This window comes from Trichoderma camerunense, assembly GCF_050948025.1.
Source record: "Trichoderma camerunense strain CBS 138272 chromosome Unknown V8C40scaffold_9, whole genome shotgun sequence".
Lineage (NCBI taxonomy): Eukaryota > Fungi > Ascomycota > Sordariomycetes > Hypocreales > Hypocreaceae > Trichoderma > Trichoderma camerunense.
This window is the reverse complement of record NW_028145361.1, coordinates 631,127-657,387: the sequence shown is the minus strand read 5'-3', so window position 1 is coordinate 657,387 and position 26,261 is coordinate 631,127. Positions and strand designations below refer to the sequence as shown.

The window sequence follows — 26,261 nt, the reverse complement described above, 5'->3', positions numbered from 1 at the left end:
GATGGATGGTGTGAATGGTTTCCTTCTCTTTCTTGGGTGATGCCATTGTGTTGTGTGGTTTGGAGCGTAAGAAGTAAATGAAGAAGGAGAAGAATATGATGAAGAAGAGGGACTGAGATGGAGAGAGGATGATCAAGCGATTATGATGATTCTGCTGGGCTCACGGCGCCATATCCGATGCCCTTTCGTCTTCCCCTGATCAACGCTCCCAACGCCTTCCCCAAGGCCGGCATGTCGCCCATCATGGAGACGTGACCTCGCTCAGTGCTCACCCTGCCGCCCTTTGCAATCGAGTATCCTTCCGGCAGCATGCTCTCCTTTGCCAGCACGACACCGTCACCAGGCCGAAAGACCAGATCATCGTAAGCGTCGGCGCAAGGGATCGCATCTCGGCCGTTGACCCGCGCGGCGTACACGGTGGGAATGCTCTTGGAATATATCACAGCCAGGGGCGGATACGCATTGGCGTCCTGATGGGCGGGGATGTGCGCCAGCTCGGAGCGGAACTGCTTGATCGAGGCCAGGGTGCGGGTGAGGTACTCGTAGTTGCGACGGAAGCGCTCCGGATCGATATCGGACGAGGGGGGAGACGGTGGGAGGTTGCTGTTGGAATAAGGGGCCTGACCTGGGACTGGAGACTGAGAGGGCGGGATGCTCAGGGTGTGGCGGTGATGCAGATTGCCGTCGAGCCGCGGGGCCATGGACGCGCGGTTCTGGATGTTGTTTGCGATTTCCTTGGGGGCGGAATCGGGCCCTGACATGGAGTTCCTCCTCTTGTCGACGCGGCCATCGCTGCCACGGGGCCACAGGCTGTTGGGGAACAGGGCGGCCAGGGGAGAGTGCGTCGCTGGGCGATTAAACGGTGGTAGCGGCGGCGCGAGACACGGGCTGAGATGCCACCTGACCCAATTGTCCGGGTTGTGAAAGTCGACGGGATATGATTCGCCTGTGTAGCGGTCGACGAAGCAGAAGCCGTCGTCGGGCAGCAGCGCAAACGATGTGCGGATCGAGAAGTTGACCTGCGCCGTCAGCAGCTTGTCGTTGAACAGCACCGCGTCGCCGTTGCGCAACGGGCCAAGGATGTTGATGCACCGCATCGGCGTTCCGCAGTACAGCACGCCCGCGAACAAGTGCGGCTGCTCGTTGACGGCGTGTCGCGTGATGAGCCCGCCGAGACTGTGGGCGACGACGATGGCGCCGCGAGACTCTGCGGGCACGCCGGGCTGGTTCGACGGCAGCGTCTGGAGAAAGTCCTGCAGCCTTTTGGACAGCCGCGAAGGGCTCAGGCGCCAGTCGTAGCCGTAATCCCACACGCGCAAGCGGCCGGTCCTATAGTTCTCGCACGAGCGTAGCTTCTTGAAGAACTTGCGTGAGATGTCAATGGGCCCAATGTGCTGCAGCATGCCCGATGGGATGATGCGCTCCTCCATCGTCTCCTCGTCCTCATCGTCCAGACCGACCTCGAGATTGGCCTTTCGCATGTTGAGCCCCAACTTGACCGGCGCCCACAGCTGCTGGTGAGGCGGCTCGGCAGACCGCAGGATCGAGCCACGGTAGCCGCCCATGATGACAATGTCTCCCGTTAGCTCCTCCAGCACGCGGTCGAGGCGTTCCGAGTCGTCCTTGGCGTTGCTGCTCGTCGTCGGCTCCTGGTCCAGATTCTGCTTGGACTGTGTGGCTGGTTCGTTGAAGAAGATGTTGTTGAGAGAGATGGTTGATCTCCTCGACACCGCCTGCAGCTTGGCCAGGCTGGGGATGCTGGGCATCTTGAAGTTGGGTACGTCGGGCAGGCTGTCCTTGATGGCCATGAACCGAACGTTGACCTGGCTGCGGACGTCGGTGAAGCGATCATTATCACCTAGGGAAGAGGCGCGAGACAGGCTGTGATAGAGCATGCTGTCGTCAGATGTCACCCTGCGCAGCAATTGCGGTCGTGACTCTGCGTCGGCAGCAGTATTTGGGTCCAAGTGCCCATTTGCTGGACTCTGAGAGGGGGGAGAGTTTGAAGCTGACGAAGCATGGCCAAGGCGTCGGGAAGTCGACCGACTGCGCTGGCTTTGCTTGCTGTCTGTGAAACTGGACAGAAACGACTTGCCCTTAGGCAGAGACGGTAGGAAATGTGACGACGCCTGTTGAAGCTTCTTCAAGGCTTCCTGACCGGCTGATCTCGAGCGTTGGCGCGTGGGCTCAAAGGCAGCTTGGAGAATGCCGCGGGCGTCGCTGAAGTGCCCTCCGTCTTTTGTCAGCTGCTGAGACTTCCACGGAGAAGGAGGAGCGAGTCGTCGAGGCTCGTCTTTGGGCACAGGTCCCAGCTGAATGGTGGGTTTTCTCGGGAATTGAGAAGGCGACTTGGGCGATGTTGCTGCTTCCGGCGTTGTGTCTCCGTCTCCGTCAACATCGCTGTCTCTAGTGTCGTCGCCGGACACGCGAAGCTCGGGGTCGTCAAAGAAGCCATTGACTCCTAGGCCTTTCAAGGCTGCCGCCTTTTCGATTGCGGGCGTGTGTAAAGAGGTGAGGTGACTGGCTGCCGCGCTCATGGCGGGCTGTAGAAAAGCCTGGGCATCATCTTGATCCGGAATCATCAAGTCGTCCGAGAGGTTTCCCTCCTCGGTCAAGGAATCCCGGCGCATCGGGGCCGGAGATGTTTTAGCGTAAGTCATTGTTTGTGAGACAGCTGCGCTCCATTTATCCGAACCTCAGACCGTCGACTAAGAAGTCAAGAAGAGGGAAAAAAAAAATATCTACAGCACGGGGACGCAAGGCGGTGGAGAGGGAAACGAGTCAACGCAAGCATGTGCAATCTTGACGTTTTGAGATGGGAATGACAGCCGACCAATAGGGGGCGTGGATTGGCCAACGATGAATGATAGCGAACTACTTTAGTAGTGCCGTAGTAGCATGGCAGGAGAGGAAACGAGATGAGAGAGATAAAGAGAAAAAGAAAGCGAGAGCTATGCGGTCAAGGACGTAATAGGATGGTGCGTAAAAAAGGGGGAGGCTTTGAATGAAGCAAAGACCAAGTTATCCGGTAGTTTAGGATTCAATAGATTCGACAACGAAACGAAACAAAATCAGGGCGAAGAGAACAGAAGGATTCATAGACTTAAAAAGCACCGGGCTGTGACAGACAGCCGAGCCACCCGGCGCAGCGCCAAAAGCTGAAGCTGTGGCCACCGAACCGCTGGATCTCGAGTCCGTTGCGTGATTGGCCGCCGCCGTTTAGCTGGCCAGCTAGAGCTTACCGTCGCCTCCAGATCTGAACAAGGCAGCTGCGCTCAGATCTCATTTGGTATCTTGCGTCGACAGGATTTGGATGGAATTCCAATCCAATGAGCTAAGCCTGCAGCAAGGAGCCGCGCCATGACCAAAGGGCTGAGCGTCGATCCCCTTTGCAAGTGTCAGGTATTCGTCATCGACAACAGTCATCCATCATCATCATCATCCGGATCCCTTGCGGCGAAACGAAACGAAACAAAAAACCAACATCAAATCAAGTTGCACAGGGAGGGAGATCAATCCCTGGCTTCTGCTGCGGAGAAGCGAAGCCCCCCAGCCTCCAAGTTTCCTTCCGCAGACGAAAACGAACAGAGAAACAAAACAGACAGGGGATGCCTGGACAAACTGGGCTTCTGGACCTCGTTCAACGAGCATGCAATTCGAGGGACCCCCATAATTGATTTTTCATCCTTCTCATGTGACAACGGAATTCAAAGAGCGGGAAAAGGCCTCGACGGCGCGCTTAGCGATTCGATCCGGGCCCCGGTTTTCCCCATTCCATCACATTATATTCTCCATGGACCTCCGGACTTCCGCAGTGCTGAGAGACCAAAGAGGCCAGCTGAGCGAGATATTTAGAGTGGTTTAGAGAAAATCAAAGGGGAAAAGTGAGGGGAAAGAAGGAAAGCATCAAGGCCCAATTCCGTGCATAAAGGCTTTGATGACCTCATCAACCCCGGAGAAGCTGCTTACGTGTGTCTCAGGTTCGGCCGCTGCCGACTATTGTTTGGGCTGTCTGTTCCTAATTATAGGTAACCACAGGCCGCTAAATGAACTCGAGGCGGCGTATAAGCTTATGCTCCTGGGCTTGTGGTAGAGATTCCATCTAGCCAATTGCTTTCTTCAGGGTCCGCGGATATTCCCATCTGGGCATATGCTGATGCATTGCGTGGGCCCGCTTGTGCCTGGAATATCCGATAGATTCCATTCATGCCAAGCGCTGCAAATGCCCATTGAAGCAAGAGGCCTGCAGCTCCTGTACGAATTTGTATCGCGAGTCCCAATTCGGCGGCCGTGCACAAGACAACACTACGTACTCTATTGTCGAATGACGGATACAGTAGCCGCAGATGTAGATGTAAGAGAATTTAGATTACTGATTGAGTAACTCGACTATTCACCGGCAAGGTGCCAATCTCATACAAGAGCGATAACTATTCGCATACCTGTCTGTCTATACATGCACTGCTAAAACTTGTCCGGAGCACTCGGTATCGCCATTGACCATGCTCCTGTCCCTACCCATTCGAGGCATAAGAGGCACAATAAGCTCGCAAATTTCCACATGCACCTTGCCATTCCTCAAACCCAAACAGCCTTGCCATTGTCAGCTCCATGATATATGTCAATATGCATATACTTCCCTGTGGACCTGTATAAGCAACTCTGCTTCTCCTCTTTTCACTATTCTCGAGTCATGTCACCATCACCAAGTAGTAATACTATAGTGCAAAACAGACTCCCTCACAAACACCCGTAATCCTTCTACCAAATACATCCTACGCAAAAAGGCAAGCAAAAATATGCCACCAAGAAGCGTCTCTCGTCCCATTTCTAACACGCTGGCTAATAAGAGAAAGACTAAAATGCAGCTCCTGTCCCAAGCCTCGGCAAAACGCCGCCCGCCCAATCGGGCCACTCTGCCAGGCATCGTTTTAGATCAGCTCCCGCTTAGTGGCCAATCCCTTGCTTGCTTGCATCAACTACACATCACCAATTGAACCACCAAACAATCAAAACAACTCAGGCCTCAAACCTCAATTCTAAACCTCTCACCTTCTTTACCAACTCACAGATCGTACAACCCTCGCCGCTGGCACCCAATGCGGACACCTCTCCTACCCAATCCCTCTCTCCCGTAATCCGCTCACCCACCCTTCTTTCGCCATGACTACGCTCCAGCCGCGCCCGCCCTACACAGACGCCGAGCTCGCCCAGCTCTACCCGCGCCAGCTTCACCTCCAACAAGTCCAGATCCTCCTCCGCCACGGCGAACGAACCCCCATCAACGCCCGCTTCGGCAACGCCGGCCTGCCCGCCTTCTGGCCCTACTGCAGCGCCGTGCGCCGCCTCCGCGCCGCCGTCCTTGGCCCCTCCGGCCCCGGCGCCGAGTCCGTGTCCGCCTCGGACGGCACCTTCTCCGAGATCCAGTGGCGCCGCCGCCTCGAGACTTTCGATAGCAACGATGCCGCGGTTCCAGCTTCAGGTCCAAAGGGGGAGCTTGATTCCCTCTGCGACCTGGGCATGTTGACGGATCGTGGCCGCGAGACGACGTACGCCCTCGGCACAAGACTCCGCAAGCTCTACGTCGACCACTTGGGCTTCTTGCCGGCTAGTATCAAGGACGCAGACTTCATCTACCTCCGCACGACCCCGATCCCGCGCGCCCTCGAGTCCATGCAGCAGGCCTTTTTCGGGCTCTACCCGCCTCACACCCGCGCGCCCGACTTCCCGCCCCTGACCATCGTCTCGCGCAACCCGGCTGACGAGACCCTCTTCCCCAACGACAGCAACTGCCGCCGCTTCGCCTTCCTATCACGAGCTTTTGCTCAACGAGCTGCCGACCGCTGGAACGACACCGAGGAGATGGCCTATGTGAACAAGAAGCTGGCGAAATGGATGCCCGCCGACAGCCCGCGCATCGCCGTCGACTCCCGTCCGCGCCTCATCGGCATCATGGACACCGTCAGCTCGACCATGGCCCACGGCCCAGCCACACGCCTCCCCAAGGAATTCTACGACCTGAAAGCCCGCAGCATCATGGAAACGATTGCCGTCGAGGAGTGGTTCGCGGGTTACAAGGAGAGCCAGGAGTACCGCGCCCTGGGCATCGGCTCCCTCATGGGGGACGTCGTCGCCCGCATGGTTTCCACCGCCGAGCGCAACGTGCCGCCTCCCGACGCTGAGTTTGTTCAAACACCCGGCCAGCACGGAGCTGCCTCTTCTACTATCGACGGCCTGAGGAGCAAGAATAAGAAGAACAACGGGGATGATGATGATGGCTTCCGCTTCGGCCTCAGCGGCTGCCACGACACCACCCTCGCCGGCATCCTCGCCAGCCTAGGCGCCCTCGGCAACGACGCCTGGCCCCCCTTTACAAGCCACATCGCCATCGAGCTCTTCCGCTCCAACTTCGACAACGACAACACAAACACCACAAACAAACCATCTACATCCCTCCTCTCCTCCCTCTGGCCCTCCACCTCCAAACCAACCCCCATAGGCCGCAAGCCCACCCCATCCCTCACCCCGCGCGAAAAGGAGTCTCTGCAGGGCTACTTCGTGCGCCTGCGCTACAACGACACTCCCGTCATGATCCCCGGCTGCAAGACCCCCGGCAACCACCTCGACGGTGACGAGTCTTTCTGTACGCTCGCAGCGTTCAAGGCCATTGTCGACAAGTTTACGCCGAGGGACTGGAAGGGACAGTGTCATACGAATGTTAAGGCGCCTGCGTTTCCCGAGAAGGAGGAGCCTGCTGGGTACTGAAGGCCTTTTTTGAAACTGGTCTGGTTAGTTGGGTTAGTTAGTTCGATCGTAGTAGGTACTTAGTTGTAGAGGTAGTTGTAACTGTTCCGAGAGAATCAAAAAGACAAGAGCCAAATCTTACATCCTCTCTTTGCTAGGCTTTAAAAAGAGAGAGGAAGAGAGGCCCATGGAACCAGAAGCATCATTTGTAATATGCCGAGACGAGGAAGAAATCATGGCGAATGGCGTTACAAGGATATATGATATTTGTTATCTAGGCGACTATTCTGTGTGTAGAACAAAAATTTAGACAAACATCTTAAAAGCACAAAGACACAGCCATCACACATTCACCCAGTAACAAACATCATCACCAGAATACTCATAGTCATGGTCTTATTCAATTGTATTAGTCGATACCCGACCCGCCGCAAAACTCCATAACGACATACATGCAGATGTTTCTCATCCTCCTCCCGCCCTACAAATTACCAACCTCGGCCAGCCCCCCAGCCGTCATCACCAAGGGCCTGGCCACTCCCCCTCCCGTCTTGGTTTCCCATCTTTTATATTCAGGAACTCGCCTTTCCGAGCCCTCTTATCATTTCCCACTCCATGTCATGCTTCCTACTGGACAAGCCATTGTTCGTAAACGGCTCGCTTGGATATTGAACATCTTTCGCTTAGCCAAGTGCTAATCTTGCAGTTTCTTTCTTCTCAGCGCTTCTGGGGATCATTTCAGGGGAATTTGAAAATAGTAAAAAGAAAAAAAGAACAAAAAAGAAAAAATAAAAGGGTTTGAACATGGTACACCGAAGGAAGTAATTATGGAAATATTGGTAAAAAGAAAAAAATGAAGAGGGGGAATGGAATCCATAAACAAGATTAAGGACAAGGCGGAAAGACTCCAAAGCAATTATAACAAATTAGGTAAACCCTTCCCCCTAACCCCACTCTGTTCATATGCGTGAGAAGTCCAACAAGGGACTACTATATTGTCCTTGGCCCAAACTTAGTTGGCCACTTCCTCTTCCACCCAGCCATTTAGGCCTCCCTGGATAGCCAGGCCATAGCCAGAGGCTCCCATACCACCGAAGCTAGCTTGGTAGTGGTGGCCACGCCTCTCGCCCGTGCTGCCGTTGCTCTCTGAGGGGCTGATGCCTCCGTTCTCGAACCCGGGGGCCAGAACCGGCAGACTGACGGCGCGGCTGTGCTGGCCACGTCCGTTGCCAGGGGCAAGCAGGCCGCCAATAGTGGGGGCATTTGACATGGAGCCGTTCATGGAGTAGCCGTTGGAGATGCTAGCCGACTGGCCGTGTCCACCAATGGGGCCCTGCTGGGGAACATCCATTGACAGGTCATTTGACTGGGCAGTGTTGAACAGAATGTTCTGCTGCACAGACATCTGCTGTTGCTGCTGCTGCTGCTGCTGAGCTTGCTGCTGCATGTGGTTCAGGTACATTGTCAGCGGGTTGCTGTTAGCGTTGAACATGGCTGCCGCCGGCTGTGGCGTGTTTCCGTTTGAAGGCGAGTTGCTGTTCTGTGAGCCATTGGGAGGTGGCGATGAGACACCGTCGCCGCGGGGAGATGAGCTCTGCTGGACCTGGCGAGGAGGGTTTCCGCATCGATCCTTTCCAAAGTTGACCTTGAACTTCTTGTACTCCTCCTTGCCGCGGATGGCCTCGATGGCCTTGATGGCGTTGGCAATGTTGGTAAAGTTGACAAAGGCGCAGCTCTTCTCACGAAGTGCGTTGACCAGCTCAATCTCACCATACTCGGTAAAGTCCTGGCGCAATCGTTCCTCTGTCCAGGTCTCGTCCAGGTTGCCGATGTAGACGTTGCGCGAAGCACCACCGCTCACAGCGAGAGCAATGGCGGGTGGGAGAGCACCAGAGTGCTTGCCCCAGCCAATCTTGAGTCTGCGGTTGTGAATCATCAGGCCCTGCAGGTTGCTGAGAGCATAGAATGACGCAGCAGCTGTGGGGTCGATGAAAGTCACAAAGCAGATGTGCTTGTCGGGAATGTAGCGGATGTGGTGCAGCAGACCACCTCGAACCACGTTGCAAATCTCCTCAATCGTAGTCTCCGGGTGAATGTTACCCAGGTAGATGGTTCGGTTGCCAAGGTTGTTCATGCCACCAGCGCTCGTGGCAACGGCAGCGGCAGCCACCGACTGCTGTGCGAGAGCGTTGGAGATGAGGTCTCGATCGGCGCCGGTCAGCATGTGTGCGTATCCAGGGGCGATGCCCAGATACTGAGCTGCGTTTTGCTGCTGCGTCTTGGAGACGTAGGCGCATCTGTCCTTGCCGTAGTACACGCGGCGAGGGGCTTGCCACTTGGCCTCCTGAGGCAACTGGGTGACGGCCTTGATCGCGTTCGCAATGGACAGGTAGTGGATGAAGGCAATGCTCTTCTCGCGGACAATCTTGATGGTGTCAATGGCACCAAACTTGCCGAGATCCTCGCGCAACTCCTCGTCAGAAATCTCCTCGGGAAGGTTGCCCAAGTAGACATTTCGGGAAGCACCAGACTGCTGGACGGCAAGCGCCACAGATGTTGGGACCTGAGACGGCTTGCCCCAGCCAACCTTGATATCCTGGCCCTTGATGCACAGTTTCTTCAAAATGGCATCCGAGTGGAAGTGGGTGGCGGAGCTGGCATCGAGGAAGGAGATGAAGGCGCAGTTCTTATCAGGGAGCAGGCGGACGGACTCGATTTGACCACTCCGGACGTGACCCAGGATCTCTTCAGCGCTGGTGTCCGGGGGGATGTTGCCGAGGTAGACGGTTCGGCTGGTTCCCGTAACGACGCCGGCGCCCATGGAAACGGGAGAACCAGGCTGCATAGAGCTCTGCATGTTGAAACCAGTGGGAGACTGGGGAGGGAAGAACTGAGGCGCTCCATAGGTTGAGGGAGAAACCAGAGCCTGGTAAGACTGAGGAGACATGCTGGGCTGCACGGGGCTCGAGATGCCACCGTTGTGCTGCTGAGCATTGGCCTGCTGATGCTGAGTCTGCTGGAAGCCAGACAGTCCCTGGAACTGGGGGCTGCCAAAGGCGGCCGGGCTTCCAGGTTGAAAGGGGCTGCCCAGAAGCAGCTGCGACGGGAGCAGAGGCGTGAATTGCATGTCAAAAGCCGTTCCAGGGGTCATGTCATGACCATTGGGCTGGTTCTGGTTCATGTTCTGGGTGTTGAGCGTGGGAATGTTGGCGCGACGAGGGTGGCGGTCAGCGAAGCCCGAGATGTTGGAGGTGAAGGCTCCATGCGAGAAGCCAGTATCGCTGTTGGAGGGCTTGGAGGCATGGCCGAAACGCGCGCCATTGGCACCTGTTGGCGCTCCCTGGCCAGCATTTCCATTAAGCTCCTGCATCCCGAGAAGGTGAGGGGGGACGAGAGAGTCCCGCCCAGCGTGACCGAGAACAGCCGTTTTGAGAGATTTCGACGTGCCTGGGAAAGGCACGAAAGGGTTATGCTGGTGGAGGTTCGAGCAGCCGGTTGTTCACGGGAGCCCAATACAAGAATTGCTGACGAAGATGTAACTCTTTTATGCAGAAACAAAGTAAAAATAGCAATGCGTCTTCTTCGAGGTAAGTCACGAGGTCCACCACAGATCAAACCGCTGTACCACAGGAAAATAGGGGTCGATGAACGGATGGAGGTTATATGTATGCAAAGTGACTTTTGTTTTTGATTTCGAATCCAAGCAGATTATGAACTGGAAGCAATCGAAGGTTGAATATTCAAGAATCGCAAATATTAAAACGGCAATATGCAAGCTCCTAGAGACATGAAAACGAGGCGAACTGGCGGCGTACGAGTAAGCAAGCAGTCGCTGCGACAAGACGGATGCGATTGAGTGAATAAAGCCGCCACGGGGAGTATATCGAAGAGTGTCGGTGAGCGAGGGTAGCAAAGCTAACAAGAACGAATAGACAAGGTCGCAGGGTCCTCGGGATGCGAAGAAGCGGATTAGTCGAGCAATAATATTAGTAAGAATATGGGCAGAACGAAGGTCGCGTCGCAGCAAGACAAGACTTGATCCAATATCCAATATCGACGGCGGACAGGACCCAATTGGCTTTCCAAGACTGCGATTGACAACCTAGACCGTTGGCTCGGGACAGTCCAGTCGATCCAGCTGGGGAAACGACGCGGTGGATGTTGAACAGTCTAGGGCCTGGCGCAACTAAATTGTAGGAGCAAGATCGGTAGGACCGGGGGGGTGAAGGGGAGGGAGAAGAAGAATAGGAAGAGGAGTAAAGGTAAGAGGCAGAAAAGAGAAGAGGAGCAACGATGGAGCAAATGAAGGCAAAGAGTAATAAGAATAAGGGATGAAGAAAATAACGGGCCACCGGCGAGGCGTGCTCAGCGGCAGTTTTTTCTGGAGCAGAGCGCCAACGCGAGCAAGGGGCCGGAAGGAGAGAAAGATAAACTAGAACCCTGAAAGGCTAGGAGAGAAGGAAGAAAAAAGAGGGCCAGCAATGGGAGCTCGTACAAGTACAGGAACGGAACAGAAGTAGGAGGCGGAGGAGGGAAAAGAGAGCGGACAGCGACCTGGACCAGACAGGAGAGGAGAGGAGAGGAAGCGAAAAGAGAGCGACGAACAGAGGCCAGGGGGTGGTTTAGTCGCTTCTGTTGGTGTGGCCGAGGGTTGTGGTACTGGTACCTGGCACGACGGGGGGCGTAGTGCGAGGGGAGGTAGCGTGTACGGGGGAGCATCGTGGCGAGTGCGATTGGGGGAGAGCAAGAGAGGTACCAGCACCTGTGATTTTTGTCGGGGCGAGCACCACACTGAGTACCGGTACGAGATGCTACGAACTTGGCACTACCAGAACCTTACTAACCTACCCGTTCAGGTGGCAGGAGGCGTGCAGACTGGGCTGGACTGGAAGCAAAGAGCAGGAGAGCAGGAGACAAGCACAAGCACACATCAAGCATGTACTAACTTGAGGATGCTACAAGCATTTGCCGATACGGCGCCGTACCTCTTGCACACAGCAATGACCACCTGTACTTTGTCTACAGCGCATACTCTGCCCCATGGCGAGGGTATCGGCGGTACCTGCCGATGCCCGCGCTGGCTCAGTACCGTACCAGTACCTGTACCTGTACACGCCGCTGCAGCGCAGACGCGGTGGTACCTGGACCTGGGCCAGAACCTTTATTGAGATGGACAGTTGCCCAAACGGGACGGGGATGGAATTGGCTGCGGTGGTAGTTTAATGACCCGGCGCAGGGGTTGCATCTGCTGGACCCAGCGCTACTGGAGAGGGACTGGCGCGCGGTTTAGGGGTTGCAGTGGCGTGCAGTGCCTGAGCGACAGGGGGGGCACGCTGGAGCCCTTTGGGGGGAACAACTTTCTCAATGGTGCTGCCGAGAGCGGCCAGCTTTGTATCTTTGCATAGTGAAACAGCTGTGGCGGTACCGTGCAATTCAGCCAGCGTTTCTTTTCCTTTTAGCGTGGTGGGGCACGGGAATGTGGCCTCTTCTTTTCTTCCTTTTCTTTGCTTTTTTCCCCTCTTGACTGCTTGTCGTTCGTCGTCGAATATTGAAGACATTTGGGGGCACACTTGGTCTAATACGAACATGGTGGTACCTTGTCTTGTACACGTACACGTATCGTCCATTGCGAAATGCAGGTACAGCTACGAACAAGACGATTGAAGGGCCACAGATAGGAGCAGATGAGATGCGCCCAGAGAATTAATGGAACTGGGCGTCTTTGATGGGGATTGGCTCGAGTATCCGTACAGTACTCGTGCTACCTGTAATCGTACGTACGAGCACAAAGTACTGCAAGTATATAAGCCGGATGCGGCGTCCACTCTGGGTTAGCAGTGCTGCAGCGACAGGTACAGGTACAAGGCTCGGAGTCTCCATCCACTGCTGTCAGACGGGTCGAGTGAACCATTGGAGGAGTGCCCTGTGGGAATTGAATACAGCGTGGCATGAATGGGCTCCAATTCAAATTACAGGAAGCACGCTCATGTGTTGACCTGCATGGTGCAAACTCTAATGGGCTCGTAAAAGACATCAGGATGATTGATGGGTTAGACAACGCACCAAAAGACATGTGGCCAACCTGAGGCTGAGGTAGTACGTAGCCCCAAAAAAGTTACGGGGTACGAGTACACGAGAGCAAGAAAAGGAGTGACAGGTGTACAAACGGTACCTGCTGGTACGTACTCGCACCATGTTGGCGATCCAGATCCATCATCGCAAGTCTATGGGGAGCTATTATTAAAAAGAGGCACCAGACTGGGCCCCAGCTAATTAATTACATTACATTGGACTTGCTTGCTCAAGAGAGATGGATGGATGGATGTAGACACTATTTTCAAACTGAGTCAATGTGAGGGTGAGGTGAAGAGAAGGTAGCAGCGATGACAAGAATGGTCTCCCATCCCATGTCATGCAATGCCTTGCCATGCCATGTTGCCGGAGTGGTGAATCACCTTTCAAAGGAACGGCCGCCGCCTCCTTACTCGGGCACATATCCCTATTCCAGCTGGGGGACACAAGACGGGACTCACACAATCAAAGGAACCCCCAATGCTACCTGACATTACATTACCTTCTTCTAAAAGGAGAGTCACCGGCAGACCTTGGCAAAGCAGCCAGGCAGCTACAAAATTTCCCTCCCGCGTGCGTATACCGTATACGTGCAGGAATAATAATGATAATGAAATAGTAAAATGCTAATTATAATAATCACCGGTCGAATCTGCTTCTGCATGTGCTTTTTGGGCTTCTTCTCCTGGCCAACCCGCCCAGTTCAATTCTCACCGCCACGCATCTTGTCTCTCTCACCTGCAGCCATGGCCGTCTTCTTGCTCCATCTTTGACCGCGTTCTAGCGAATTCCATCCATAATTTCGCCGCCCTCATGCAGGACACCCCCCCTCATTGTCATCTTATTCATCCCGTTCACTAACAGGTACTAATAACCCCCCCGTAAACGCCTTGATCGCGTATTTCGCTGTGGCTAGAATCTAGTGCCCTGGCGGTAGGCTCTTCAGTCTTAGTATGGCCTTTGGCGCATTCCGAGCTCGTCAGGGCAACCCTGGGAAAGCACACCGAAGCTACAAGTTGGTACTAGGTGACACGACCAGTGGCGGCAGAGTTGGGCACAGGGTTGATCCCGTATCAATTCGATGCCATGTCGTGTGTTGCTTCATTTCCTGTGCAGCTGATGATGGTGCTACTAGTAGTATGAGTAGCCATTTCTTTTTTCTTCATGTGTCTTTTTGGAGAAATGAGGACCACCGATTGCAATCATGAACAGGGGCTCGAGCCAACAGCGCCATTGTGAGCAGTTGAACGGAAGCGGATGGCCCATCATCACGACACTACGTACGGAGCCACCGCTTGTCATCGCCGGTTAATACAACTACAAACAAGTGAACACACTGTACTGAACAGACAGCCCGCGGAGCCCCGAACAGGCCTCTGAGCCGTGGGTGAAACCAGAAGCCCCAAAAGTCGAAACTGCACGACGGCTAGATCGGAAAAGGCGTCTGTGGCTATGGCATTCTGATACCGCTGCTTGCTTACATCATAACGGAGCACCCAATATTACCTGCATCCCATCCTTTTGAAAAAAAAAAAGCACGAGCACACAATCACAGAGAACAATGGGGGTGGCCTGAGAAAAGCAATGGAACCGTATTGCCGTATAAGCATGTGGCGATTCTGCAATCAAAAAATCAAATCAATTTCATTTTGCACGCAGCGCTTTAGCCGCTTCGAGCGGTAGCTACAGCTAAAACTCCGCATTGGAGCAGTGGCCGTCTGCTGGTACCTTGCATAGCCGCTCCAACGCCAACAATGCGACGACGAGATTTGATGGGTTGATGGGCAAGCATACTTTTTGATTTGATGAGAGGGTTTTTGTGGCGATGCCATGTGGGATGAAGCAAGCAAGCCTGCAGTTCTGCATGGATATCTGCATTAATCTGCATTGACGCGGGCTTGCTGTTTGATACTATATTTATACTAATTATAAACTGCATCAACTTATTATCCGGATGCATTGCATGTAACAAGCCTGAACCTCATGCATGCAGTTACGGCGACGCCAATTTCTAGACCACAAAGGCACGCATGGTATAGGTAGGGTAAAGTATATGTAGCTACTGATTGGAGTGTAAATACACGTGCCCAACTATCAATATCTTTGTTTTGTGGCGGTTTCGGTGATTAGGTCGTCAGTGGTGTATTCGCTGAATTCGAAACATTCACTCTTGAATCAGGTGTTATCTGCATTCAGACACTTCAAAAGTAGCCGGCAGCATTGACGAGTAGTTTCAAACAAAGAACAGTTCACTCACCCTGAACAACGAAGAATATTACATTACTATTATATCCCTTCAGGCCTTCAGTAGAAATATGTGTACAAGTTGTGGGGATTGCTTTGGCCATAGCTAGAAAATGAGAATTAACACTCCTATGTCGTCTGTATCTCTCCCCATTAAACACTGTCAGACTCATCAAGAAAACAATGAACTTATCAACAAAATACCAAATCATTCAATCATAAATCATGTAATAATTGTCCCCCCAAACCCAATGCCAACCTCCAACCTCCATGTATCCCCAATCCTAATCCCACCTCAACTTCAGCCCATCTCAAAGCTCATCCTTCCCCTCAACACCCTTCACCCTCCCCATCTCCCCCATCCCCCTCTTCACAATCGAGCTCAACATCTCATACACCGCCTGCGCCGCCGCCAAAGCAGTCTCCTCGCCCTGGCCCTGATACGCCGGCGCAACCTCCACCACGTCCGCCCCCACGATGTTCAACCCCTCGATGCCCCTCAGGATCCGAATCAGCTCCCTCGTCGTCCACCCGCCCGGCTCCGGCGTCCCCGTCCCCGGAGCAAAAGCCGGATCCAACACATCAATATCGAGAGATAGATATACCGGGTCATCCGTGCCTAGAGTCTTCATGATGCCGTCGACGATGCCCTTGGTGCCCACTTCATCAATGTCATCCGCCGAGAACCGGATCCAATTCTGCGCCGTGTCGTCCTCGTTGTCGAAGTTCGTGACCCCGCTGAGCCGTGTGCGAAGGCCAGCATGTACAGAACGCTCGTTCGTATCGTTAGACAAGAGGCCTTCCTGGTTGGCCATCCAGAACATGGACCCGTGGTTAAAGTGAGTCGCCCCCCAATACGACGGATACGCAGCCGGATCCCAAGTATCAAGATGTGCTATTTGAAACCACCATGATTAGCATCCATCTCTCAAACGCCTTCAGAATTTGCAAAACCTACCATCAAAGTGAAGCACCCGAACAGGCCGCCCATGAATCTCCTTCAACGCCCTCAAAGCAGGCAACGCAAGACTATGATCCCCTCCCAACGTAATAATCTTCGGCCTCGAACTCAGCGCCGACACAGTCCCCCTCCCGCCCAGCTCCTTGAACGCCTGCGTCATCTGCTCCCTCGCAATGGTATTGTCAAACGGCGTAATAGGGATATCGCCGCAATCCACAATCTTGGCCCAGTTCTGGTACGGATTGATGTTGGCGCGAGGGTTGAAGCCGCGAAAGGCAGTCTGCCGGGATGAAGCCTGGCGGATGGCTCTGGGGCCGAAACGCGCGCCTTGGAGAAACGTCAGTCTGCTTTTCATATTTGATTTTGTTTTTGGATGAGGAATAATGATTACCTGGACGGTAGCTCACAGCCGTGTCGAACGGCGCTCCGACAATGGCAATATCGAATTTCTCAGCGGGATTCGTTAGACACTTGACATAGTCCAGGTGCGCAAACGAACCAAACCCAGTAAATGACCACTAAAAGGCTCAAAAGTCAGCATTCCATCTTTTTTAACCAAGGATATGAAAGGAGCTCACATCGGTTGCCCATTTTGCCTCCAGCTCGGCCAGTTCCTCCTTGGTCCATTCCCTCTCGTCATGCTTCTCATGGCTGCACCCCGCGGATAAACTTCCCCAGAACAGCCAGCTGAGAAGCACAGCCGTCTTCATGCTGATATACTGTATATGCACTTGTCTCCGCCTGTGGAATATAACAAACACCCAATAACGAAATCCTCAATTTATCAGCTAAAGCAGAAATGATGATGATAAAAAACAACCCCCAAGTCTAGAAAACAGTAAGCACCCCAACTCAATATATATCTCCCAAAAAACTCCCCTCTTCCACACAAAACCGGCGCCACCCGCCCAGTCTAGCACATAAAAACACCATCACAAATCATACAGAAGAAGCTACCTCTACCTAGTATGTATGTCTAAGTCAAGTCAATTCCAATCCAATTTTTCTCCCCCCATTCAAAAAAGCTGTATCCATTGGTCGTTGGATTTAAAGCAAAAGCAAACGGTGGAGAACCCCCTCCTTCGGATTACACGCAAAGTTGAGCCCGAACTGCCCTTTCGGGAGGAGGCAGCCCAGCGCCGATTGGAGAGAATAAAAGATGGAGAGAATAAGAGATGCAGCGCCAATTGGAGAGAATAAAAGGATGCAGATAGCCTTAACCAGTGGTGACAGATAACGCCCTTTGATGCACATTTGACCCCTTATGTTGCCGTCAACGACGCCCAACTCGTTAACCATAAGCCCAGAGTTCTGCTGATCCGTCGGTATGGACGGGGCATTTTCCTCCTAGTGCCATGGGGCAATTCTTCATGCAGTTGACGCATTGATGAAGAAACGCGGGGGGAAGACTAAAAGTAGTCCAGAAGCTGTCTAAAGTATCACTTATCGAGTAGGGAGATCTTGGCCCCCAAATCATCTCACATGTTTTGAATGTCTTGGCATCACAAACATAAAAGAAAGAAAGGTCAAGAAAAGAAAACTGGGCATAACAAAAGGTCCGGTCAATTTAACTGCACTCCTAATCGCCAAACTTCCCTATCGAAACATGCCTTGTCTGCATTTTATAAGTTCCCTGGCCCAAAATATAGAGAGAAACGAGAATAGACGGGAACGTAGATCCGGCCTCTGGTCTCGAGGCCACTGAGCAATGACAATAACGGAGAAGCACGGGCAAGGACTGCCGACAACGGAGCAGGCCGCATATCTAGGAAGCTCTTCGCCACTGCCCTCTCCGTGCCCATCGCGGACGAGGTCTTGCTTTTGCCATGACCAGGCACAGGGGAAAATCCATCGCACGATTTCCTTGACGGAAACAAGTAAATCACAACCCCCTATTTGCCAGTGATATCAACCATCGTGGGTAGGCAAGCCCAACTCGTCCAAGTCTATCAACCCCGTCCAAACACAACCACCGTCTCCAATTGACCTCGTCCATGTATCCAGAACCCTTCCCTTCTGGCCAACTGACCATCGAGTGAAACAATGGCAATATCCTATGACGCAATTTCCTGAGACTCATGGTTTATAGAACGAGACACTTGTGGGATTTCTTCTTGGGCGCGGGGGGTTCCAAAGCAGCGACAATGGCCTAGAATGGGGTTTGGTTAGCGCTGAATTTTCAAACACAGCTGGATTCTCTCTCTTTCTCTCTCTTTATTCGCCCTCTATCTTTCTCGGTTTCTTTTCTTTCTTCCTCACGGATTGCTTCATTGCGACATACCTCATCAAACACATCCTTGAGCTTGAACTGCGTCAACGCACTGCACTCGACGTATTTGACCGCGCCCAGGTCCTTCGCCATACGCTCGCCATCCTCCTTGCGGACAGGGGACATCTTCTGCTTGGCAAGCTTTTCTCGGACGCTGGGGTCGTCTCGCAAGTCGACCTGGGTGCCGACGATGAGGCAGGGGACACCGGGGCAATGGTGGTGGACTTCGGGGAACCACTTTTCGCGAACGTTTTCGAACGAGGCAGGCGAGGTGACGCTGAAGCAGACGAGGAACACGTCGGTTTGGGGATATGAAAGGGGACGCAGTCGGTCATAATCTTCCTGTCCTGCCGTATCGAAGAGTCCCAGGGTATACGGCTCATCACCGATCCTATTGAGCGCCAGTCAGCGATTGAGTCCCTCGGACCGGGTCATTTGGCCCAGCAGAGAGATTAGCCAGGAGGCGTGTTGGGCCATCTTTCCACCGCATGAGATTGTTTGAATTATTTCTTGCGTCTCTTTTTCCATTGTCGCTTGATGCGCAGTGGCAGAAATCAATCGACCAAAAGTCAAAAAGTCTTTTTCTCTCCTGACTTTTCCTTGTCTTTCTCTCTACTAGGAAATGGGGGGTTGCCACTCACATTACGGTGACGGCATAGTTGTCGAAAACGGTCGGCACATATTCCGAAGGGAATTTGTTTGTGGTGTAGCTGATGAGAAGACATGTCTTGCCAACGGCACCGTCGCCGACGACAACGCACCTGGAAGTGAATTGCGAGGTTAGCCATCATGGGAAATGCAACTTGGCCGAGATGTGCTGCGGCAGGAGAGGAAGAGGGATCGCAGCTTCATTGACCGCCCCCTCCCTGTCAGCAGGTCGGAGACAGGGACGAAGGCATTTGAAAGATGCACAACGACCTCACAAGATGCCGGCATCGCAGGCTGCTCTCAGGAGGAGGAAGCCGACAAGAAAAAAAAGAAAAAAGCAGCGAGGAAAAGCGAGGGAAACGAGGCAGATGCAAAGGGGATTGGAATGCAGCATGGCAGAGGGGCTTGCAGATCGTACTTGATGGTTGCGACCACCATGGTGGTGCTGCTTATGCGGTTCCTTGACGAAGAGGGAGGTCTGACGACGGAGGGCAGGATGGAGGCCGAGATGCCTTATCGCAGCGCGTGCCGCGGGGAGGGAAGATGCGAGGACGAGGTTTTGATGGCTGCGAATTGAGGCTCTGGAGTTTTGGAGTTGAAGATTAATTTGGCGGGAGAGAGTCAGTCGTAGTGACAGTAGCAGCAGCAGTAGCAGCAGCAGCCAGCAGTAGCGGCGGTGGTTGGTCAAGGTAATAGGCTGGATAGGCCAGTAAGTGGATGCGCTTTGGGCGGGTAGGCGGGCTTATCAAGAGGGAAAATGGCCTGCTCTGGCTTTGGTGGGAAGCTTGTCACGATGGGGGGGAGAGAAAGTGAGGTGAGGCGAGGCGAGGCAAGTTCCGGGGGGGGAGGAGAGCAAAGGCTTCAGCGCTCTCAATGCTGGGTATGGAAGGGCTGGAGCCTGCCTTGGGGTTGGTGCTGAGGAGCAATGAATCGAGTCGAGCGTTGTCCAGTGCTTGCTTAGGTGATGTGTTATGTTTCTTAGTTCCGTCGCCAATAGTTAGTACCAGTGGACATGTAAGTAGCACCGAGGAGAGCAAGCACAGTAACCGGTTGGGTCTGGTGTGTAGGACCACAGGCCAGTCCAGTCCAGTTCAGTTGAATACAGGACGAATTAGCCGGGCTGGCAGATGCCTTGAGGCCTGTCTGGGTGCTGTGGTGCGTGTGCTGGCCGAACTCGACTGGGGGGGAAACTGGGGGGGCGAAGAGGAGACGGGAAGCTTTTGGCGGAGCTTGGCCTCGTTTGGGCGAGATGGTCAACTGCTAGCAGCTCCCGTCACCGAGTAGTACGCAGCAGTGCTAGTGAAGTTCAGGGCATGCTAACAATGGAACCAGTACGGAGTACAGTACAGTAGTCAGAGACACACAAAAGAAGACCCGACGGGGTTGGTGATGGCTGGCTCGGTGAAGCAGGGTGATTGGTGGGGATTTGCGCCTGGCCCTCCGCCAAAATCGATTGATTGATTACACTGATTGATTGAATTTGTCGAGCAGAGGAGTTGGCGTCTATACTCGTCCCATCCTCTGTTATGATACGCTACTAATGGATACATACTTATTTGATGCCATCAAATCAATACTAAACCCGTTCCCGTGAATCCTTCTCAGCAACCTGCATCCCATTGCCAATTGGACGCGTGCAGCATGCACTCAGGCGGGTGGCTGAAGGGGGGGATTAGGCTAGCAGTAATTGGGGGGCTTGCTCAATGCGCGACAACGGCGGACCGGGGAGAAGAAGAGGCTGGTTCTGGTTCGCTGAGCTTGCGCTTAGCTGATTTGCCAGGAGGAGGCGGTTGGTTGGGTCATGTCGCGATTAAAGGAGAAGAGGCACGAGAGAGAGAGAGAGGCTTGGAACTTTGCACACAGGCCATGTCGTACAGCATCACAGGGCCCTCACAAGCACTCATGCTGGGCTGTACAAGATGCTATCTCCGTTAGAGTGGCAGCCCGGGCACGGCCTTGTTTGAAATGGATGGAATGAAAAGAGTCCGGCTGCTCCAGGTATTCGTTACTTTGGACCAACTGAAACCTTCATACATCCACCTACAGATCACTGAGCTCGCACTTAGTACCCGGTACCAGGAATAACATTGTGGAGCGCAGCCAGAGTTGGCGTGAAACAAGGGATATCAGAGCAAAAGCAGCGTTTGGGACTTTCGATTTGTTTGCAAATGCAGATTGCTACAGAGAGATGACGTACATGGCCCATTGCCTTACAAGCTTTGCACATGTACTACAGTACGGAGCAAAGTATCTGAGCTCTCATATCTCAGATTAGTAGCCTACTGAGGAATCATCAAGTACTACCAGGTGGTTGTTGGCTCTGTTTCTGCCTCCTTTCTCCATGGCCGAGTAACACAAGATTGCGTGCTCTCAACGCCACGCAAACCCTTTCTGACCGACACACGTTCGAGTTCTACAACGTAAAACTGCGGTGCAGCCCTCCAAAAATCAACAATCAAAGAAAAAACAAGAGGTCAAAGCAGGGAAGCCAATCGCCAGGATCGTGCACTCGGGGCTCCTTCCGGGCCCCTTGCAAGCCCATCTGCCAAACCAGCTACTGCAAAACCCAGGTTTCAGCCCATGCAGCCAGCAGTGAGTGGCTATGTCTACTCCGAATTGCCCGTGATAGGCAACAAAAAAGAGACAGAGGAAGAGAAGACGAGGAACGAAGAGATAGATGCAAAATCAAATCTCGACATTGCTATCATCTCGCTGAGAGAAAATGTACCAGAGCGCGTGCATCTTACAGGCAGGGGACCAAAAAGAGGCGATACAAATGTGTGACTATTTTTAACGGCCAGGCCTCAATCTCTCTCCCTATCAAAGCTGCTCCATTCCCTCTTCTGGCGTTCAGACCCTTGATTTTCCTTCGTCTAATAGCGCACGTGAGCTGCCTCCTTAACGAGATATGCTTTTTTTCTCCTAGCGAGCGTTTCCCGCCATCTAATGAAATCACCGTTGTGGCTTCTTTTCGTGCTCTCCTTCACATCCCTGTCTCGATCTGCCGGCCTGAAATGGAGCACTCCGTTGGAACTCTAGCTTTGGCGCCTGTGTAATTAAAATGAACGAGCTCACCATCAACAAAGTTACAGTCATATAGCTGTACCTGTACTCCATACTCTCACTGATTCACTCGATGAGATACGTAGCAAGTACGGCTTGTGTTGGGACCCCCCGTCCTCTCATCTATCTCCTGCGTCGGCAATCAAACATAGGTAATCTCCTTAGCACGGTACGAAACACACCAGACGGCAATCATCCGATTGCTTCCAAGCCACAGATGTATGGCTCCCAGTATTACCTCGTATGGAGCCGTGCTTGGTAAAATGAAGGGGAATTGTAGATTGCACGTAGCCGCCATATGCACCTGACCACACCCAGATTCCCTGTCGTGTTACTCTGCACAATGCACTTTTGCAGTTCACCGGTTTCGGTGAGAGCCGTCTAACGCTGCAAAGGGTGTCGTTGTTCTTTTTTTGCATGTGCGAACCCTGATGATGGTGTAACGCGTCTATATTCTAGATCATGGTGGCGGGAGATGGATGCAATTGCCCGCAATTCCACCGCGGCTGCCATGAGCTCTGTGTCAGGATTGTGTAATGTGATTGCTCGTCTTGTATTCCAGAGCGTCGGACCGCCTGTTGCTAACAATATGGGTGGACTGAAGATGTGAGGTGGGAATTACGCATGATGGCCAGGTACATGTAGTCCATATTTCTCTGGCGAGGCTACCCTACATGCATAATTTTTGAGGCGTGGCCCAGAACGACATCAACAACAGAGCCCCTATGATACCCATTTTGAAAAATCGTCTACATAGTATGCTTCTTCTTTGCAACTGATGAAGTGATGAGGACATCGGTGGATATGGTATATGGTGGTGGGTAAATAGAGCCTCGAACTAAGTTTGCAGTATGGAGTATAGTCGTGCCTTTTGTCACCGCAGCTGTGATAGCTGATTTTGTATTCCACATAGCTACATCATACCAGTTTTTCATTATGGCGAATTATATGAGGTATCGATATAATTCTATACTTCTCCTCTCTCTGTAACTCTCTATATAGACGGATTCCCAAAAACAACACCGTGGCAATCTGCTCCCAAAGAGCAAAATAGAGTTCAAGATTACATCGTCGAATGAGGCGGCTCAGCTCAAACCCCCACCATGAATCCCGAGACTCGCCCTTTTGACGTCAACCTCTCACCTTACCCAAAACTCCCCAACCAAAAAAACCTCAACATGGAGCAACAACACATCGATTCGCTCTTAGAGCGTTATCTAAACCTAATAGATGAATACTCGCGCTTGCGAGAGGATCTGTCGAAACTTCAGGCGGGCGTGTTTCAGAACATTGCCAGAGCCAACTTTACTGGCGAGCGGGGCATGAGATATGGCCAGGACCACTATGACGAGAGGATGCGCGCATTAAGAGTACTGGATATTGCGCCTGGAGGAGATGATGTACCTATATTCGCAATCAAGAGCTTGAACTCTCCTGTGGATGACGAAGATCGGAAAGAGGATGAGAAACGTGAGGACGGCTCTGATGGAGACAAGGCGGACACCCAGGAAAATTCTGAAGCCAATCCTGAGGGTGAACAGAGCCCCCAGGACCAAGGCGAAGAGAAAGAGAAGGAGGAGGAGATAAAGACAAAGAAGGCGACCAACAACCCTCTGCGCTGGTTCGGCATCTTGGCTCCCGCTCCCCTTCGAACCGCCCAGACTCTCTCTATCCAGGCCGTGGAGCAGGTCATCCCGCGGCTCATCTCTGTTAATGCCGAGATGGAGCATGTCGAGATTGAAATCAGGAGAGCGCGGAAGAAGAGAGCAAAGGCGGCGGCTGCGGCTGTGGCAGAAAAGGAAGCTGTGGGCATGGAGGCTATTGAGGCGAGCTGATGGGAGACCGTGGAGGAGGTGATGATCTTATTTTTTTCTTACCAGCGGTATATACACCGAAGTGCTGTATAAAATATTAAGCTGCATATTTGCATCTCAATTCTGTATTGGCTTGATTATTTCCCGCGAGCTATATGCCATGTCTTCATATGCTACGTGACAACTCCCCTAGAACGTTCAATACATCGTCAATATCCTCCCTTAAAAAGCTATCCTTTGGAACCCCTCCTCCCAACTGCGTTGCAATACCCGCAAGCGCACTAATCGAATGTGTGTATCTCTTCCTCATACCAATATTCGCCTTTATCAACAATGCACAGCAAAGCTGCAAAGCCGCAACCTGAAGTTCCAAAACCAGAGGATGTGCCTGCCGCTCCCTAAAGACATCCCACGCCGCCACCGCCGTGATGAGATTCATCCATTCTTCGGCGGTATCGCTACTTTGCTCTGCAACTTGGAGCAGTACACGGACGATTTCGATGCCCCGGGAAGTCTCGTCCTCGCTAATGGCAGAGGCGTCGTGCTGGAGGATTTCGACAAGGTCTTTGCTGAGCGTTTTCCAGCCGTCGTTCTGAAGAAGAATATTTCGGCCCTTGTCGAATGTAACTAGACCTTCGAGGGCGACGAGAATGGGAGATCGGAAATCGAGCTTTTCAGCTGTACTGCCGCGGTAGAGGTCCATGAACATGTCTGTCAAGCCAGTGGCTTCTTTCCTCAGCATGTCGTTTTCGTCCTCGCGAAGCCAGATGGCGAGAGCCCTCACGGCAGAGAGAATAAAGGGGTCCTCGTCAGCAATATCTTCTAAAGAGTCCCATGTGAGGGTAAATCGTGATCCCATCGAGGTTTCCGACTTTCCAGATCGAGCTTCTGGATGTAGCCCCATGGCTCCGGCAAACGTGGCATCCCATCGATCACGGAGGTACTCAATGGTGACAGACATGGTTTCTGATATGCCCTTGCGGAGCTTGAGAAGATTGTCCGGTGACATGATTAGAGTCTCGAGCGACTCATCCTCTAATGAGCGAACTAAATACCCGATGAAGATGCATATAACATCAAATACAGAAGCGAGCCTTCGAGAGGTGTTTGAGTATTCAGGCTTATTGAGCTGCTCTAGCAACACTGGTGCTGATGAGCGGATATCGATTAGAAGAAGATTGACGAATAGATAAGAGAATGGGGTTTCATCGCCCTTTTCAGGCTTGAATATCAACTCCGAGGCTTCTTTAGGGTACACCCGAAGGAGAGATGCGGCGGCATTCGTGTATGCTGACCGGGCCGCAGAGTTTGGCCTACTGGTTACCAGATTTCGAATGAAGTTGATGACTGAGTTTAGCCATTTCGGATTTGGTGGAACGATCTAAAGCGAGCAGATTCACCTCTTATTAGCCATGTAAGTTCTGGGTTATAGGGAAATTCGACTTACTTCTGAGCTTGCTTGCCGTAGTAGAAGCCCTAGAAACTCAAGGAATGTCACAGCGTCGGTGCCTCGGAATGAGGACACCAGAGACTGTACGTTGCGATCTATGCGATTCGCCAAATATGATGCGTCGTCTACAACTACCATGGCATTTAGCCAAGCATGTCGCAGGATATCCATTGCAACGGCGTGGGACGGTGCAATCTCCGTAATGGAGCTCAGGTCTTCCACTTTGACGAGTGCCATGGCGCCCTCTTGAGAACTCACGAGGGCATGAAGCACTTGTAAAAGCATCTTGACTGTTTCTTCCGACCTATACAAGAGTTTAGCGAGTGTATCAGAGGGAGTTGAATGACGAACAAACCCATATAATACAGCACCGACGAGTCTGGGGATTCTGTCTGTAAACTTGGGCTGAGACGTCGCCTCAGCAGGCAACAGAGCAACAAAGGTGTGCAAAACAGACACAGCCAAGTCGAGCATCTCCTTGGAGTCCTTTTTCGAGGGGTTTGATCCGGTACGTAGTAGCCTGTCTAGGAATTTGGCCGGGATACTGTCCCATAATCTCTGAAGGACTTCATCATTCTGCTGGAGGCCTGGGGAGTTGTCCAGGACGGATTTCAGAAGAGCCAGCCCAACAAATCGCTGGGTATCGTCTTGTGCCTGGAGAAGAGTTTGGATTTTTGAAATGCTGACTTCATCTTGATTGGCATTGGGTGTGGTGGATGATGATGCTTCTGCTTTGCTGTCTTGAGAGTCCATTGTGATGTTATATTTCTGATTTTTTTTTTGGTTGTCCAAGTTGATGATGGATAAGCCACTTATGCGATATGACCCGGATTCAGCATTGTAATTCCAGTAGGGTATGTGGTTGCTTGAAGAAGAAAAGTTTGATGAGAAGGGGTTTTGAAGGATACAGAACAATTTCCAGTTGTTAATGTTATTAAAGACATGAAGATGAAGGTATTCGAAGCTATCAAACCCGCTGAAGCTATGAGAAGCTGC

General features: G+C 52.6%; 7 protein-coding genes across 7 annotated transcripts; 2 read left to right on the top strand and 5 right to left on the bottom strand.

Moving 5' to 3' along the window:
* Positions 1 to 140: 140 nt before the first annotated feature.
* Positions 141 to 3,087, bottom strand: V8C40DRAFT_287546 (uncharacterized protein; the record flags this gene model as incomplete). The annotated part of the gene is made up of 2 exons (XM_083222730.1): positions 800 to 3,087; positions 141 to 631 (listed from the first exon to the last, which is right to left on the bottom strand). Exons 1-2 carry the CDS (start codon positions 2,658 to 2,660, stop codon positions 141 to 143), a joined length of 2,352 nt encoding a protein of 783 aa, XP_083073064.1. The 5' UTR covers positions 2,661 to 3,087.
* A 2,314-nt stretch (positions 3,088 to 5,401) lies between these two features.
* V8C40DRAFT_245391 (histidine phosphatase superfamily) lies at positions 5,402 to 7,099 on the top strand. Its single transcript, XM_083215879.1, has one exon. It carries the CDS (start codon positions 5,521 to 5,523, stop codon positions 6,763 to 6,765), a length of 1,245 nt encoding a protein of 414 aa, XP_083073063.1. The 5' UTR covers positions 5,402 to 5,520; the 3' UTR covers positions 6,766 to 7,099.
* Positions 7,100 to 7,599: 500 nt separating this feature from the next.
* V8C40DRAFT_224637 (uncharacterized protein) lies at positions 7,600 to 10,611 on the bottom strand. The gene has a single exon (XM_083212245.1). The coding sequence runs from the start codon at positions 10,112 to 10,114 to the stop codon at positions 7,757 to 7,759; it is 2,358 nt and encodes a 785-aa protein (XP_083073062.1). The 5' UTR covers positions 10,115 to 10,611; the 3' UTR covers positions 7,600 to 7,756.
* A 4,498-nt stretch (positions 10,612 to 15,109) lies between these two features.
* V8C40DRAFT_224582 (agmatinase) lies at positions 15,110 to 16,899 on the bottom strand. The gene is made up of 4 exons (XM_083212244.1): positions 16,600 to 16,899; positions 16,413 to 16,539; positions 16,019 to 16,348; positions 15,110 to 15,955 (listed from the first exon to the last, which is right to left on the bottom strand). Exons 1-4 carry the CDS (start codon positions 16,729 to 16,731, stop codon positions 15,372 to 15,374), a joined length of 1,173 nt encoding a protein of 390 aa, XP_083073061.1. The 5' UTR covers positions 16,732 to 16,899; the 3' UTR covers positions 15,110 to 15,371.
* A 664-nt stretch (positions 16,900 to 17,563) lies between these two features.
* On the bottom strand, positions 17,564 to 19,341 carry V8C40DRAFT_245382 (Rho family GTPase CDC42). Its single transcript, XM_083215878.1, has 3 exons — positions 18,932 to 19,341; positions 18,303 to 18,681; positions 17,564 to 18,170 (listed from the first exon to the last, which is right to left on the bottom strand). Coding segments are annotated over exons 1-3 (447 nt in total). The 5' UTR covers positions 18,934 to 19,341; the 3' UTR covers positions 17,564 to 18,104.
* Positions 19,342 to 23,124: 3,783 nt separating this feature from the next.
* Positions 23,125 to 24,044, top strand: V8C40DRAFT_245377 (uncharacterized protein). Its single transcript, XM_083215877.1, has one exon. It carries the CDS (start codon positions 23,180 to 23,182, stop codon positions 23,834 to 23,836), a length of 657 nt encoding a protein of 218 aa, XP_083073059.1. The 5' UTR covers positions 23,125 to 23,179; the 3' UTR covers positions 23,837 to 24,044.
* V8C40DRAFT_245376 (Neurochondrin-domain-containing protein) lies at positions 23,902 to 26,220 on the bottom strand. The gene is made up of 3 exons (XM_083215876.1): positions 25,621 to 26,220; positions 25,263 to 25,569; positions 23,902 to 25,196 (listed from the first exon to the last, which is right to left on the bottom strand). Exons 1-3 carry the CDS (start codon positions 26,016 to 26,018, stop codon positions 23,982 to 23,984), a joined length of 1,920 nt encoding a protein of 639 aa, XP_083073058.1. The 5' UTR covers positions 26,019 to 26,220; the 3' UTR covers positions 23,902 to 23,981.
* Positions 26,221 to 26,261: the final 41 nt, after the last annotated feature.